Consider the following 17,854-nt stretch of genomic DNA (forward strand, 5'->3'; position numbering starts at 1 on the left):
GTGTTTTCCCATGTGTGCACTTAGCAGAAATTCAGCCGGCTTTGTGGGTTGACACCATTGCGTTGTTCATCATTCTTGCTTGGAAGCCCCCTGTCTGTATTTCTCCTTGTAACAATTAAGATAAACATCGGTTCCCTAATTTAACAGCAGCTAAGGGGAGCAGGAGTGACGGCTGCATTCTGCAACACACTCCCCATGAACACATTCTTAGCAAAGCGTTATTTTTCTAGGTTCCAAAATTATTGGCCAGTCATGTCATCACAGCATCTTAGCTGCTGCCTGCAGAAGACATTGCCCTCACTAAAAGTATGCTTGGGATATTTATACTACTCTTCTTAGTAAAAAGGGCTGCCAAATCCCACAGAGAGTTTGAACCTTGGGGTAGACTCCTAAGGTGCTAGGAGAATGTTGGGCAGATGCTGGCTATAAAGTTTCCATCTGCTACCATCCCTGAGGTTCCAAGCAAGCTGAAGGATCTGGACTGGTTGAGCTTTCTTTTTCTGTAAGTCCCAATATCTATTCAATTAAAGGTTTTTTTGTGGTTTTTTTTTTTAGAATTTCACCTTTAGAACCTCTAATTCCTAAAGAACCTCTTGGCTCCTGGGTCGTCAACAGATTACAATACCAATGAATCTTCCAAACTCTTGAAAGTGGAATTCCACTCTGAATCCAAGCAAATTTTTTCTATTAGTTGGAAAAGTGGGATCTCCAGAGAAATGATTAAAGTTTTCTTCAAGTTGAACCCAGTTCTTGGTTCATCGGCTTTGACATAGCCACACACTGTACACTAGTGGCCAAAATTGTGGAAACCTTTTGGGGAAAGTGTATTTTTGAGGTTTGATAACACCACTTTTCTTTTTCTTTTTCTTTCTTTCTTTCTTTCTTTTTTTGTTTGTTTGTTTCAAGATAATCATATTCCACTGCTGGAATAGCCTGGGAATAGCCCAGACCTTAACCCAATTGAAATCTATGGAGCTGACTAAAGAAACATGTTAATCAAAAGCGACCCAGCAACAAAACCTAGTTAATAGAAGCCATCATTCAATCTTGGTTTCACATTGTAACAGCTGCAGAACTAAAAGACTTGGTTCACTCCATGGGAAGATTGTTGTAAGGCCGTAATACATGCTAAAGGTTACCCAACTAAGTATTAACTGACATGATAATAATTTTTGTATATCTCAATTTTCTACATGTTTCACTTTTCTTCTTTATATGGTAACTGCTATTCTAATAGCAAATCCTTCCTAAAAGTGATTGCATTACATTCTTGATTAAATTATCTTTCCATTGATATATAATTTTAAGGTACTACTCAAAAAAAAATATGGTGTTATTAGCTAATTTTAGAAAATAACACTTTTCGCAAAAGGTGTTCACAATTTTGGCCACTACTGTAGTCTTCTTGGTTTACTATTCCCTTTTCCTTAGATGTTATCCCAACTTCTCAGTCTAACCTATCATTCTGGGAATTTGTGGAGGTTCTTTTAGCCCAACCTCCTTGATTTTGGGATTAGCACTATACAAAACACTGTTTGAAAGTGGCAGTCAAGGCTACTGCAGGAATTAAAGACAGTTACAAGTGAATTCTCGGGTTTTGATACATTAACTATTCCTCAAATAAAGCTTTCTTCCAGTTTCTGGGTGACCTGACCAGAGGTGGGTTTCAGCAGGTTCTGACCAGTTCTGGAGAACCAGTAGAGGAAATTTTGAGTAGTTCGGAGTACGGGTAGTAAAAATTCTGACTGTCCTCACCCCCATCTAATCTCTGCCTCCCAAATCCCAGCTGATAGGGAGGAAATGGGGATTTTGCAGTAATTTTCCCCTGGAGTGGGGAGGGAATGGACATTTTACAGTATCCTTCCCCTGGAGTGGGGAGGGAATGGAGATTTTACAGTATCCTTCCCTTGCCACGCCCACCAAGACATGCCACGCCCACCATGCTACACCCACAGAACCGGTAGTAAAAAAAAATTCAAACCCACCACTTGGCCTGACAAATATTCACATGGAGGTAAATCCAAAACAGAGAAGAGTTCAGTCAGTAGACATGTTGCAATCTCCCATCTCTACATGAGATGGGATAAAAGTTCTACAGGTCACACATGTGTTCTCTTATAATAACTGTGGAACATAGTTTCATTTTTGAATCATGTTTAAATGACACGGGATCAAAATTGGGATGATGAAAAGGGAGCGAAAGTTAGCATGATCCTCAGCTGACAAAACTTTTGCATGGAGTCAGAGAAAGAGATCTAGAATGGACGCTTCACTATCTCGTCGGCTGAGTTTGGGTGGACAAAATGTTCCGGAGCTGAAGAGCGAGGAAGTGTGAACCAACCCAATTCAAAACATCCACTTCAGGAAGTGGCTTTAGAGGGATACAAGAGTTCTGAACAAGAAGACTTTGTCTTGGAAGATCTTGGCCACTCAGCCCAGGAGCTCTGGGGCAGCCGAAAATGCTGGCTGGAGTCAACCAGATCAAAGGCTCATTCACCGACTTCGCTTGGGTGAAGTGCTATCCTTGTGTTGAAGAAGGGAGGGAAGAAGAAGATGAGAAATAAACTCAGACTCCAGCGGGTTTTTCAAGATCTTGGTTCAGCACCCAGGTCAGCAGAAACAGGCTTCGGTGTTCTTCGAGGGATCGCGCTTGGGTGGGGGTCTCTCCGGGTTGACTTTCAAGGACCTCCTTTGCAACGGGGGGGTGGGGGGAAATGGGGGAAAACACGAGGGGAAACTGGGGCAGGCAATGGGGATCCTAACGAAGCTGAACGCTGCTGGAAAAGCGCCTCCCCCTTCCCACGAAACATCTCTTTCAGAGATGCTCGGAGAGTGCTGGACAGCGCTTGGAAAGAAAGTCAAGAGCAACGCCGGAGAAACCAGCCCGGTTGGGGGCGCCAAGGAGCTCTAACACCCCCCTCCCCTTGCTCGGAAAAGACCCCCGCTCGCTCGCTCGCCCGCCCGCCCTCTCTCTCTCCCCCCCTCCCGTCTTCCTCGGCTACTAACCCAGAGCTTAAAAGCCCGGCAACTTTCCGCGTGGTTCCTCGGTTCTTCCTCCCCATCGGAGCGCAAAAATACCGGGGCGCTCCAGGTTGCAGCCTCCGCCGTTGCTGAGCCGAGTGGTGGTGGTTGGGGGGGAGGGGGGAAAGCGAGGAGGAGGAGGAGGGGGCTACTACTTCGCGTAGCGTGCTTTCCTTCCCCTTTCAGTCGCTCGGCGGCAGCCCGGCTGCTTCCTGCGCCTCGGGCGCTGCGCACTCTCCGGCGCTGGGAGGCCCTGCCAGCCGCCGCCGCCGCCAGCAAGCCTTGTCCCCTCCGGGCTCGCTTCGCCTCAGCTCGGCCGGAGCAGCGCCCTTGCGCGTCCCGGCCGAGCCGGAGAAGCAGCGCCCAGCCTCGTCTCAGCAGCTGCAGGATGTCGAACTCGAGCAGGAAGGACTTTGACGTGAAGCACATCTTGCGCCTCCGCTGGAAACTGTTCAGTCACCCGGCGGCGCCCGCGGGCGGCTGTTTGCAACCGGACGGCAGCTTCGAGCATTGGGGCCCGAGCCAGAGCCGGCTGCTGAAAAGCCAGGAGCGAAGCGGAGGAGGAGGCGCCTTCTGGAAGAAAGCCTCCTCCGCCTCGCCCTCGCAGTCCTCGGCCGCCGCCTGCCCGCCGCCCTGCGCCGTCTCTGCCTTGCCCCTCAACGGGACGTCGCTGCCGGCTACCCGGCTCCATGGGCTGGCCGAGCCGCAAGGTCCCCCGCCGGCCCCTCGCACCATCTTTTACGTCGAGTCTCTGGACGAAAGGCCAGGTGGAGGAGGAGGAGGTGGAAGCAGCGGGGGGGACTTCGCTGAGTTCCCCCGCCCGGAGGAGAAGGCGCTGGTGCTGCGCGAAGTCAAGGGGGAGCCGCTGCCCTTCGCCGATGGAGGCGGCCGGGCAACAGGTGAAGGCGCCGCGCACAGGTAAGCTACCCGAGCGAACGAGCGTTGCCCGGCCGGAGGAGCGCCCCTGGCCGGCCAAGGAAAGCCCAACCTCTCGCACACTCCCTGCCTTGCTTTGCCCTGCCCTTTCTTGCCCTATTTTGCTCAGTTATGGGGAGAAAACTCTCGGGGCTCTGCCAGTTTGGGGGCCAGTTTGACCCGGGACTTGGCGCGATGATGGGTGGTTGGGTCGTCCTTTAGGAAACCGGGGTTGGGATTCGTGTGGTCGGTTAAGCCGGTCGTTTCTCTGGCATCGGGTGAGAAGCGCCCCCCACCCTCAAATTGCCTGCAGGTTTCTTCTCTTCATGTTGACTTTTGAATAAACTGCGCAAAGAAGCGGCTTGGCTTCTCCTCCTCTTCCTCCTCCTCCGGGGATTAAAGAGCGCTGAAGAAGGCCTCCCTTCGGTCCGACCGTGCCGTTAGCGACCGAACTTTGGAGTCTTTTTGTCGCTGGAGAAGAATCGCACGGTCGCCTGCTGGTCTAGTGGGGAAGCCACTCGTTCAGGCACACCAAGGATACAGTAGTTGGGTGTAGTTGGGGTTTTTTTTTTGCAGGCGTGCTCTCTAAGCAGATGCTAGCAACCTTATGTCCAGTTGCTGTTGCGCAGATATTATAAGCACTTCCCGTGTTATTCCGTAGCGAATTGACCACCAAACTGATAGAAAGAGGCAATCATTAAGCAGAGCTTGAAGCTAAGTTTTAATTCGCTCCAAGCGACCGTTAAGTCCCGTTTCAATCATTCTCATTGGTAACCTACAACATTACAAAAACTCAAACTTTGCTTGAGTTGTACCAGAATAGATCTGATGCTCAGGAACGCCTTAATGCTCTTTTGGGAGTTCTAGAGAGTCAACAGATTTGTCTCTGTTTTCTTAAGGCGGCAAGAAAACTGGGCTTCTTGTGAGAAAGCACTCCACCGTCTAACTTTTTTCATGGCAGGTTGATGTGCCCTGTTTAAAATAAAATCCTCAACAGAGTTCTGCTTTAATAGTGTATATTAGTACTTAGCTAAGTTTTTTTTTTTTTTCTGGATCCAGTTTCTTGGGAGTGAGCCTTGGGCTTAAGTTGGATTTTTGTGCAGAGGGGTAAATTTATTTATTATTTATTTATTATTTATTTATTATTTAGACTTTTATACCGCCCTTCTCCCGAAGGACTCAGGGCGGTGTACAGCCAAATTAAAAATATACAATATACAATATTAAAACAACAAATTAAAATAACATATTATATAACGATTGTGTTGTAAACCAATGCAAATCAAAGGATTGCATGACCCAAAATGTCAACACTGTAAGATTGCACATGGCTTTCCTTACTTAAGCACATACATTCATTATCCTTATGCACATACTTTAATTATTCTAACTTGCCACAGACACTATTTAGAAATTTAATGTATCAAAAAAGTGAGCATTCTTAATTCTTGTGATTGTGTCTATACACTACTTTTTCCAGAAAGTTATTAACGTCTTGTTTCCCAAGCTCTCTTACAAAGAACCCGATAATACTATTAATTAGTTGCAGCTTTGAAACTATTGATCCTCTCACCTTGGCTTCTGTTTCTAGTCAAAATTCAAAGAACTAAAATAAGTAAAACTTTGATATCAGTTGGACTTCTATTGTACATGAACATTCATACGTCTATGTACTCAAGATATTTCCACAAAATGGAAAACTCCCTATTAGTAGTCCAAAGTTGCTGATTAAATGTGCATAACCGGGAAACTGGGCAAAGTTGTTTGTCTCATAAGAATTATGCATGGAAGTGCCTCTGATTTCTGCATCCAATTTTTTTTATTGATGAATTGAATGGATTTAGAACTGAGATAAAACAAACAGAAGGTCATTTAAAACAGAAGGGAAGAAAGAAAAACAAGTTTACAGATTTGGATGGTTCACCACTTGGAACCATTCCAGTACAGTTTTAAACAATTTTTTTGAGACCTTTTGTTATGCCCAAAAAGTTGGAGCAAAAGCTCCATTAACAGTTTCTGAATAAATATGCTGGTATAGAGTTTCATACGTTTTTGCCTGAAAAGTTTCCATTTCGACTGGTAACATATTTGCTTCTTTTTTTTTTTAGTTTAAAACATTACTTCAAAAAGAGTATCTTCCTTTTTTCCTGATAACACTGAAGAGAGTTGAAAATCTTGTTTGTTCCTTCCTTCCTTTCTTCCTTCCTTCCTTCCTTCCTTCCTTCCTTCCTTCCTTCCTTCCTTCCTTCCTTTCTTTCTTTCTTTCTTTCTTTCTTTCTTTCTGCTATTTATTTTAGTGCTCTTCTATTCATTCTACTCCCAGGATGGCTTGAATTTCAAATTACAGTTAGAAAGCACTTCTGTTTGTCCAATTCCCACCAGTTGATTCGATCAAAGTTAAGCATATTGAAATCTGTTTGCTTCAGCGAATATTGGCATGCAATTTCACCTATTGGAAGCCAGGAGACTTAAAGATTCTTGACTAGATCTAATATCAAAAGGAAAACCAGCCAAGCGTAGCGGGAACAATATTTTATATTGCTAGAAATAAAGGAATTTTAGGCCATGCCATTAGGATTTGCTGATGTATGTACTTTGTAGTCGAAATGTTTCTACCACCTGTCATACAGCTAACAAAACACTGGCTGAGTTTATTCAGGTGTTTAAATGATTGTTGATATCCTGAAATATTTTATTTAGAATTATGACATTTCCGGTGCATTGAATTTGTTTCACCATTATGTCTATATCTACAGGGTTCAAATCCTTCCTTCCTTCTCTTTTTTTCCTTCCTTCCTTCCCTTTCCTCCCTTCCTTGCTTCCTCCCTTTCCTTTCCTTTCCTTCCTTTCCTTCCTTCCTTCCTTCCTTCCTTTCTCTCCCTTCCTTCCTTCCTTCCTTCCTTCCTTCCTTCCTTCCTTCCTTCCTTCCTTCCTTCTTTCCTTCCTTCCTTTCTCTCCCTACCTTCCTTCCTTCTCCCTTCCTTCCTTCTCTCTCTCTCTCTCTTTCTTTCTTTTTCTTCCTTCCCTTTCTTTCTTTCTTTCTTCCTTCCTTTCTTTCTTTCTTTCTTCTCCTTCCTTCCTTCCTTCCTTCCTTCCTTCCTTCCTGATCCAATATTAAGGAGAGTGTTGAAACATATTTTCTAAATTGCCTGGTGAAGTTTCTAATAAGAAATTTAGCTACTTTTCAATGGCTTTAGGACATATAATAGCAACCATTTCTCAAAATATTCAAGTGAGGAGGTTGCCTCGAAGTTCACTTATGTTCAACTGACTGAGAGCCGCTTAATTTTTTTAAAAATAACATTTATGGCAGTGTTCCAAATGAATACAAGAGGAAAAAAAAATCTATGTCACTTCATTTGTCTTTCTTATTCACTGCTTCTCCCCTTCATACAGAGTACATGCAATACTTAAACATTGAAGAATACTTTGAAGAAACTTAATGAATATTTTAAAAACATCAAACAGAAATCAATATAAATAGACAAAAAGGTAAACAAAACAGCACCACAGTGGGACAAAGTTATGGAAAAGTTTCCTTCCACTTTCCAAGTGCTTCATTTTAATGAAAAAACTAGGCTATAAAATTTAGGTCATTTATGGGTTACTTATTTTCAATAATATAACTCAAATTTCCAAGTTCCTACAATGTGTTCTGTCTAATGTACGGTACACCTACAGTAGTGGCCAAAATTGTGGAAACATTTTGGGAAAAGTGTATTTTTGAGGTTTGGTGGCTAATAACACCACTTTTTGGGGGGAATTTCAAGATAATCCTATTCCACTGCTGGAATAGCCTGGGAATAGCCCAGACTTTAGCCAATTGAAAATCTATGGAGCCGACTAAAGAAACTTGTTAGTCAGAAGCAATAAAACCCAGTTAATAGAAGCAATCATTCAATCTTGGTTTCACATTAGAAGAGCTGCAGACCTAAAAGACTTGGTTCACTCCATGGGAAGACGTTGTAAGGCCATAATTCATGCTAAAGGTTACCCAACTTAGTATTAATTGACATGGTGATAATTTTGGTACATCTCGTTTTTTCTATGGTGATAATTTTTGTAGATCTCGGTTTTTCTACATGTTTCACTTTCCTTCTTTATACGGTAACTGCTCTTCTAATAGCAAATCCTTCCTAAAAGTTATTGTATTGCATTCTTGATTAAATTATCTTTCCGTTGATATATAATTTTAAGGTGCTCCACTCAAAAAAAAAAAAAAGTGGTTTATTAACTAATTTTAGAAAATATACTTTTCCCAAAAGGTTTCCAAAATTTTGGCCACTACTGTAGACTTCTTGGTTTACTATTCCCTTTTCCTTAGACGTTATCCCAACTTCTCAATCTAACCTATCATTCTGGGAATTTGTGGAGGTTCTTTTTGTCCAACCTCCTTGATTTTGGAATTAGCATTATACAAACACTGCTGTCAAGGCTACTTCAGGAATTAAAGGCAGTTACAAGTGAATTCTCGGGTTTTGATACATTAACTATTCCTGAAATAAAGCTTTCTTCCAGTTTCTGGGTGACCTCACCTGACAAATATTCATGTGGAGGTAAATCCAAAAGAGAGAAGATTTTAGTCAGTAGGCATGTTGCAATCTTATCTCTACATGAGATGGGATAAAAGTTCTACAGGTCACACATGTGTTCTCTTACAATTACTGTGGAACGTAGTTTCATTTTCAATTCATGTTTAAACAACAGGAGATCAAAATTGGGATGATGAAAAGGAAGAGAAACTTACGTGTTTCACTTTCCTTCTTTATACTGTAACTGCTATTCCAGGGGTCTGCAAACTTGGCTCTTTTAAGACTTGTGGACTTCAACTCCCACAGTTCCTCAGCCAGCAAAGCTGTGCTATTCTAATAGCAAATCCTTCCTAAAAGTTATTGCGTTACGTTCTTGATTAAATTATCTTTCCATTGATATGTAATTTTATGGTACGACTCCCCCCAAAAAAGTGGTGTTATTAGCTAGTTTTAGAAAATACATTTCCCCCCCCCTCCCAAAAGGTTTCCACAATTTTGGCCACTACTGTTGCTTGTAACACACCTTATGGCTTAACTCGCAAGATGCTGTTTGCTTATGCAGCATAGGCTAAAGAATAGTCCTGGATGGGAGATAAACTTTTTCCTTGCTTCCTGGAAAAGGACCATGAAAAGTAGCAAATGAAATTTCTTTTTAAAAAAAAACACCACACCATAGAAATGATCCTGTCTATCATGCTCTCTGTTCCGGTTTGATCAACTTTTCCATTCAGAAAACAGAAAAGATGGCTTATTTTGTTGAGCCGAGTAGAATGGCCCCATGCGAGTATGTGGAAAAAAAACACCTCAGCTTCTTTGCCAAGCTATGCAAGCGAGGAGTCTTCTTTGAGCAATTTTTCATGCATTTAATGATACATGAATCAATTTTAAGGCAGTGAAGCTGAGAAGCTGATTTTTTTTTAATACGGTTTGACTTCTTTTATTTGAAAAGTTTTGCAGGTTTCATTATTATTATTATTTTTCAAATTGGGGGAGCATCCGAGCGTTCATAAGCGTATTGGGTGATTCTATAGAATGACGGTCATGGAGTTAAAGCCTTTCAAGGATGGGTTTGTTCAGTTGCATTTAAAAAAAAACAACCCAGATTTTCAGTTAAAAATATGATGGAAAGTGGCTTTATATTCCTTTGCAAGATAAGTAGGTTAGGATGGCCCAAAGGCTCAGATATGTTGACATCCCTGGTGTGATGACCCAGGGCATGATGCAGAGGCAACACAGCCAGAGAACCGATATGAGTCCCTTTATTATCACCAACTGTGCCCTTTCAACTCTTTGGCCTGGAGAGAGCTCTTCCACCAACCTGTAATAGTCTTTGGCTAGCAATACTTCTTCGGCTAGCAATATCTCTGGTGGCTCTACAGACTAATGCAGTCTGTTATTAACACACCTGCTTGCAATTACTGCAAGTTCAAGTCCCACCAGGCCCAAGGTTGACTCAGCCTTCCATCCTTTATAAGGTAGGTAAAATGAGGACCCAGATTGTTGGGGGCAATAAGTTGACTTTGTATATAAATATACAAATAGAATGAAGACTATTGCTAACATAGTGTAAGCCACCCTGAGTCTTCGGAGAAGGGTGGGATATAAATGCAGAAAAAAAAAATAATCTCAAACATTGTAAGCAGAAAGCTTCTAACAAAAAATCCAAATTAATCCGGCAGGGCAAGCAAAATAAGGAATTCCACAAGTAAAGTAGCTCGGCAGTAAATCAAACCAGTTGGGAGGATGCCAGGATTCAAAGAAACACCAGATAAAAGTCAATGTTTGTTCCTGACAAACGCCCCTCCCATTTGCCTTTCCTTTTAAACTCCAGCAGCACCTGTGCCTTGTAAAGGGGATCGGGTCCCTTTCCTCCCTCGTAAGCCATGCAACCCACGCTGCTCTCTTCTCCCTTCCTCCCTTCGCTGCCTAGGATGAGGAATGGGGTGGGCTTTGGTCTTCATCTGAACCCCCTCTCCCTTGTTCTACCTCTCCCCTGCTCTGCCCAGCCTGACTTTGTTCTTCCCCAGTTTTTTTCACAGCCAACGGATCCATTCTCTCACTCTCTGTCAGCCGTTCCTCTTCCATTTTGGATTCAGACTCTGACAGGGGCATGACACCTGGCATAGATCTATGAGTGTGTTTCACTTTATGGAAAACAAAAAACAAAAACCTGGATAGGAAAAAAAAGGTTTACCAGGAAACTTGATTCTTTCAAGTAAGCATGGAGAATTATGTGTTGTTAAGTTTGCTCCAGGCACCCCTGGGGTCAGTAAGATTCTTGAAAGCAAAGGGAAACCTCAGGGCAATTCAGTTCTATTTCATTCTCTTCCTGAGAATGTCTCCAAGAACATGGCCGCTATGTTTGATAGACTTTTTTAAAGTCCTCAACATGACACAACAGACTAGAGGGACTTGTAATTTTGCACATTTTTCTTCCTTGCTGTTTCTGGCTGAAGAAATGTTGATGTTTGAGTTCCTTCAAAAACAACCAGATCGGGGTATAATTACCTTTACTACTGGTTTGCAATGGGGCCATGCGCAGAAGCTTCCTGATGACATCCGGGTTGGTGGGCGCGGAGCCTCTTCCTGGTTTTACTACCAGTTCTTGTGAACCGGTACGAACTGGGGGCAACCCACCACTGAACCAGATCTGTTTGAGATGGAATAGCACTGGGCTGGGCTGCAAGATTCAAAGGGTCACATTATGTCACGTTTTAGAACTGGCGCCGATTCTGTTTCAAGATTTTTCTGCTCCTGACTTCGTATGATGGCTTATCTCTTCCCTTAGAAATATTTCCAGAAGATCCAACTTCCTTGGTTTTTTGATAAAGCAAAGAGGTGTGTGTGTGTGTGTGTGTGTGTTTGGGGGTCTCTCTCTGTGTGTGGCTGTATCAATAAAGATATTGAAGCAAGGGGAAGAAAATGGAATCCACTTTCTGTGCTACCGCTACATTATAAACATTATAAACTAGGAATCACTCGCACTACTATAAACCTTGAAAACAGCTTGCATTAAATGGATATAAATCCCCTTTGCTACCACCAGTATGTGGAGCAGGACCTGGTAGATTGTGTGCTGGTTTTAAGTATACAAATATCAACTAAGCTATGTTCAATCATTACACGCACTTAGATCCAATGGAATGCTATGCAATGTCTGTGCCATTAAAATCCAATAATGCTCTGGTACTATTGATTCATGTGTATCTTCCACCATCTCAAAACAGATCTCAATTTAACAGCCTATGGAACAACTGTAAACCTTCCATAAATAACTTTCTCTTAAGATAATTGTTGATGGTTTTTTGGCCAAACCCGAATCCACATTCTGTTACAAAATAAGCTTTAATAACACGAATGATAATTTCCAGTTATAAATAAGGAATAAAATGTTACTTGTCCCCCCCCCCATAATATTGCAACGGGAAAAACAAGGAAAGAGATATTTTTCCTTCCCTGCTTCCCTAGAATTCACATATTTCTTGTTCTCTGACTTATCTAAGAAGCAAGGACCATCGGGGGATCCATTTGCAGTTTTGAGAAATGTGGTGGGAAGTCTTTAAAAACAAAAAAAACTGCCTGACAAGAGGGTTTTTCCATAGTAAGTCACCAAATACCTCCTTAACTGAAAGATTATCCAATGGTCAACATGCACCCCAGCCTTAGATTTATGAAGCCAAAGTCTTTTCTATAAATAAAAATGCTTCAAACTATTGCTTTGCCGTATACAACATGTGCTTCGTGTTTGGCTTTTTAAAGTGGGGAGGGGATGTGAGAGATGCTTTAAGATTTGCCTTAACCAATCAGTATCTTGCAGTTGTTGATTAAGTATGTGCCATCAAATCGACGTCAGCATAGATATCTTTTCTCTATCACCGTCTATCCACAACTATCCACAACTTAACAGAATAAGAGAGTTCGAAGGGATCTTGTCCAATCCCGTGCTTAAGCAGGAACACTATACCAGTGATGTATATGTGCGTCCAAAAATGGCCCAAAAAAGAGCCTGAAAGTGGCCCAAAAAAGAGCCTGAAAACAGCCTGGAAAATGGCTGAAAAACAGCCTGAAAATGCCCCCCAAAACAGCCTAAAAATGGTCTGGAAAATGGCCTGAAAATGGCCCGAAAAACAGCCTGAAAATGGTCCAAAAATGGTCTGTTTTTGGCTGTTTTTCGAGCCAATTTCAGGCCGTTTTTCAGGCCTTTTGGGGGCCATTTTCAGGCTGTTTTCAGGCCACTTTCTGGCCATTTTTCCGGCTGTTTTCTGGTGCTCCGGTGCCCGCAAAGACCAGCTGGCTGGAAACCACAAGAGCAGCTGGCAACGGTGCGCGTGCCCACAAAGAAGACCCTGAGTGCCACCTCTGGCAAGTGTGCCATAGGTTCGCCATCACAGCACTATACTATTTCAAACAAATGGTTGCCCAATCTCTTCTTAAAAACTCCCAGTAGTGGAGCATCCACAACTTCCAAAGGAAAGGCATTCTACTGGCTACTTGTTCTCCCAGTTAGTTAGTTTACTTTATTGTCATTGCACCTTGTACAAGGAAATTAAATGCCATCTTCAGTGTACATCATACATAAGAAAACTATAAAAATATGTTGTGTCTCACCACAGCCGGGGCCTTCTTATCTGCTTCCGAACACGGAGGAATGTCCTAGTATGCCCAGACAGGCTGAAGAGGAGGAAGTATCTCCAGCCCCCAGCTCTGGCTCATGCCCAGGCAAATGGAGCAACTAGACCCCTCCCCCTCCTCCACAGCATGTGAGCCTGAGGGAGGTCTATTGCCAACAGCTGCCGACTGGAGTGACCCTCGCGTCAGAAGACTTGATAGACGGAGGCGACAGAAGGAAGGGAGGGGCAGGCCTGGATTAGTGCTGAGTCACGGAGCCACACCCCATGGCCTATATAAAGGACCTGCTTTCTGTGCTTGTGTAAACTTAACATTTACACAAGCACAGAATTTAAGGGAAAATTTTTATAAGATGTTTTATAGATGGCATTTAGATCCCAAAAAATTATCATGTATGTATCCTAATATCCAAGCGAAATGTTGGAGGTGTGATTGTGATGATGCTACATATTTTCATATTTGGTGGACTTGCAAGAAAATTAAGGTCTTTTGGATAAGAATTTGGTGGATTATTCAAAATGTACTGAAGAAGAAGATAAAGTTCCTGCCACAATTTTTCCTTTTGGGAATTATAATGGATTGTACAGGGATTGAGACTAAACTGATTTTGAACTTAATAACAGCAGCAAGACTGTTGATTGGACAATACTGGAAGAAAGAAGAGATACCTACAATAGAAGAATGGATATTGAAAGTTATTAACTTGGCTGAGATGGCTAAAATCTCAGCGTTTTTAAAAGACAATACGCAGGAAAGATATTTAATTGAATGGAAAAAATGGATTGATTATCTACAAAACAGATATCAGATTAAGAAATATCAGATTGCCTTTGAATAATTAGAAAGTTATTTTATGTAATGGGGAGGGGGTTGGGAGACGAAAAGCTTTGGATGTGGTTATTTGGATTGGACTTTACCTTGTGATTGACCCGGGAAGCCGGGGGTGGGGGAGGGAGGGGGGTGTTTTGTTTTGTTTTTTTTTTTGGGAGGGAGGGGGAAAAAAGGGGGAAAATGTTTTTGTTTTTTTTAAAACTCTTTCAATAAAAAAAAAAGGACCTGCTTTCTGGCATTCTCTGAGTCAGGCAAAGTCTAAACATATCTTGCTGAAGTCACTTTCTGGTCTCCTGCCTGCCCTTTGGCAGAGCTGCAGAGGCACGCCTGATTCGGATTTCCCTGACCCGGCCGTCAGCGGAGGAGTGGGACATGAAAAAATAAAACAAAACACATACATCCTTCACATTCTATGCCATGATGAACCTATGGCATGCGTGCCCAAAGTGGCACTCGAAACCATGTCACCCAGCACGCACACCCTTGCCTGTTTGTCTTCCGGGTTTCTGGTGCGCATGTGGGCACGCTGACCAGTTGTCCTTCACATATGTAGCAGTGCCGAAAACCATTGTGTGCATGCATGCTGCCCAGCTGATCGTTGGGTGCACATGTGTGTTAGAATCCAGAAATTTGGCTTTGCCAGAGTGCGGCCCCGACAAACTCATGTGCAATGTTTTCGCATGACCTTTTTTTTTTTTTTAATTTGAATTTATATCCCGCCCTTCTCCGAAGACTCAGGGCGGCTTACACTGTGTTAAGCAATAGTCTTCATCCATTTGTATATTTATATACAAAGTCAACTTTTATTGCCCCCAACAATCTGGGTCCTCATTTTACCTACCTTATAAAGGATGGAAGGCTGAGTCAACCTTGGGCCTGGTGGGACTTGAACTTGCAGTAATTGCAAGCAGCTGTGTTAATAACAGACAGACTTAGTCTGCTGAGCCACCACTCGGTGCCAAAAAGGTTCATCATCACTGTTCTATAAATTGAATTGAAAACCTGCGATACTGCATTAATAGTACACTATACAGTAGAGTTCAATATAGTTACTGCTGTGGGATAGAAGCTGTTTTTCAGCCTATTTGTCTTTGTTTTTATTGTCCTGTACCATCTGCCAGATGGTAATAGTTCAAAAAAAAAAAAAGGGGGATGCCCAGGATGAGATGGATCTTTAAGAATGTTTTGAACTTTCTTAAGGCAGCGAGATCTATAAAGCTCTTCCAAAGAAGGGAGAGGGCAACCAATGATCATCTGGTCAATGATATTGACCCTCTGGAGTTAAATAAATTACTTTTTCATTCTAAGTTGCTTCTCTCTCTTGAATAGTTGCCATCCATTGCTTTTTGTCCTGCCCTCAGGTGTTTTGGAGAACAGGTTGACTCCCCTCTTCTTTGTGGCAGCCCCTCAAATATTGGAGCACTGCTACCATGTCACCCCTGGTTGTTCTTTTCACTAGAGTAGACATACTGAATTCCTGCAGCTGTTCTTCGTATGTTTCATCCAAAGACGCACTGTCACTGAGTCCATCCACCTTACTCATGGCCATTCTTTTCTTTTCTTCCCTTCCAGCTTTCATACCATCAACCGATTTCTAGAGATCTAGTTTTTTTTGCATAATATATCTGAAATAAGGTAATTTTACCCAGGGGTGAAATCCAGCAGGTTCTGACCAGTTCTGGAGAACTGGTAGTGGAAATTTTGAGCAGTTCGAAGAACCAGCAGTGGAAATTTTGAGTAGTTCAGAGAACCGGCAAATACCACCTCTGGCTGACCCCAGAGTAGTAGTAGTAGTAGTAGTAGTAGTAGTAGTAGTAGTAGTAGTAGTAGTAGTAATAATAATAATAATAATAATAATAATAATAATAATAATAATAATAATAATAATAATATTTTAATTTGTATACCACCCTTCTCCCGAAGGACTCAGGGCAGTGCACAGCCAGGATAAAATACAAAAAGAACAATACATATAATATTAAGAACAACCCCTTAAAAAACTTATTCAATTGGCCAAAAATTTAAAATACAATAACACCCTATAAAATTTACAAAAATTTAAAACCCATAAAAGCAAATTAAAAATTTTAAAATCAAGCCAGTCCAGCTAAACAGAATAAATAGGTTTTAAGTTCGCGGTGAAAGGTCCGAAGGTCGGATAGTTGACGAAGTCCAGGGGGAAGTTTGTTCCACAGGGTAGGAGCCCCCACAGAGAAGGCCCTCCCCCTCGGGGCCGCCAGTCGACATTGCTTGGCTGACGGCACCCTAAGGAGTCCCTCTCTGTGAGAACGCACCGGTCGCTGGGAGAGAGAAGAAGATAGAAGAGTGGGGTGGGAATGGGGATTTTGCAGTATCCTTCCCTTGGAGTGGGATGGGAATGGAGATTTTGCAGTATCCTTCCCTTGGAGTGGGGTAGGAATGGAGATTTTGCAGTATCCTTCCCCTGCCACACCCACCAAGCCACACCACGCCCACCAAGCCACGCCCACAGAACCAGTAGTAAAAACAATTTGGATTTCACCACTGATTCTACCCCAATCAACCACATAGATTGTAATCCTACAGTGAACATCATGGTATACAGTATAACCTGGGACTGAATTTGTAGATACATCTTGTAGCTGCATTTCTAGCTGTTATGCTATGACTTTGCCTTATTTTTTTTATTGAATTACTTATATTGAAATTACTTATATTGAATTACTTATATCTATTTGTGTGAGTGTGTGTGTGTGTGTGTATAAGACATATATTAAAGTACTCTATGTCATCCACAGCAATTATTAGTGGCCCTGTTCTTACTTTTCAGAAGATAATTAGTGAAATCAGACTTTTTAAATAACTGTGTAAGCATTGGAATGCAACTAATATTGATTAAATTTAAGCTGTTTTTATAGGTAGTGAAGAGAGAACTTTTAAAATCTTTCTTGGCTTTAATTCAGTCCTTGAATAAAATATAATTACCGCTTCTTCATCATTTTCCTTGTTGGTTGAATCTAAAATAGAATTTGTAAATACAGGCAAGCACAATTACTCTTTTGTATGGGTGTTTAATCCTTATTTGTTTTATAAATAAGGTACATTACGATAAATATTTCAGTGTAGTCATATATCCAGCCTAAGACAGGAATGTCATTAGATGAGAATTAGCCTGACAGAAACTATTTTCAAATTTTGTAATGTTTTCAGCTGTGGAAAGAACATAATGTTTAATCTACTTGAAATAAGCTTTCATGGTGTTTATCAATGAGCTCGGTTCATTTCCCAGGAGCTGAGCTACATAAAGAAATGGGCAACACCTGAAAGAAAAAGAAAATTGCCGGTTCAAAACAATGTTTTCAAACTACTTTTTCGAACAAGGGATTAAGATTTGGACAACAGAGACCCAGTCATTTGGCCTATATGTCTGATTTCCCCTGGATTGTTCAGAAGTGCCTTTTCATTTCTATGGCACTAGCTTTGGAGCGCGAGTAAAGGATTTGGCCTGGGGCTCGTTCCATGCACGACTTCATCTGGCATATCTCTGGAGCAGGGGTGTCAAACTGGATTTCTTTGAGGGCTGGATCAGCATTGTAGTTTTCCTCCATGGGCCAGCCAGTGTGGGAGGATGGGACGGACACCTGCACGACAAAATGGGGCATGAGGGGGGATAGCCCAGTCCCCCTGCACCAGTGGTGGGTTGCCCCTGGTTTGGACCGGTTCTATAGAACCGGTAGTAAAACCAGCAGGAGGCTCCACCCACTGACCCAAACATCATCAAAAGTAATCTGTGCATGCGCGTGGGCACGATGCGAACCGGTAGTAAAGATAAGTAGAACTACCCTGCCCTACACCACATTTTTGGCCTGGACTGCCTCCTGCAGCACCCTGCCGGCCAGAACGGGGCACAGGGAAGGAGCTTGTGTGGTCCCCATGCCCCATTTTGG

General features: G+C 42.4%; 1 protein-coding gene across 2 annotated transcripts in view; it reads left to right on the forward strand.

Moving 5' to 3' along the window:
* Positions 1-3,105: 3,105 nt before the first annotated feature.
* The window catches only part of KLHL1 (kelch like family member 1), a 168,008-nt gene continuing 153,259 nt past the window's right edge, over positions 3,106-17,854 (forward strand). For both annotated transcript variants that reach the window (XM_058186471.1, XM_058186472.1), the window contains exon 1: positions 3,106-3,939. In XM_058186471.1, coding sequence (XP_058042454.1) covers positions 3,410-3,939 — 530 coding nt within the window. In that variant the 5' untranslated portion in view covers positions 3,106-3,409. The remainder of the gene's footprint in view (positions 3,940-17,854) is intronic.

The sequence above is a fragment of the Ahaetulla prasina genome, chromosome 5, assembly GCF_028640845.1.
Source record: "Ahaetulla prasina isolate Xishuangbanna chromosome 5, ASM2864084v1, whole genome shotgun sequence".
NCBI lineage: Eukaryota > Metazoa > Chordata > Lepidosauria > Squamata > Colubridae > Ahaetulla > Ahaetulla prasina.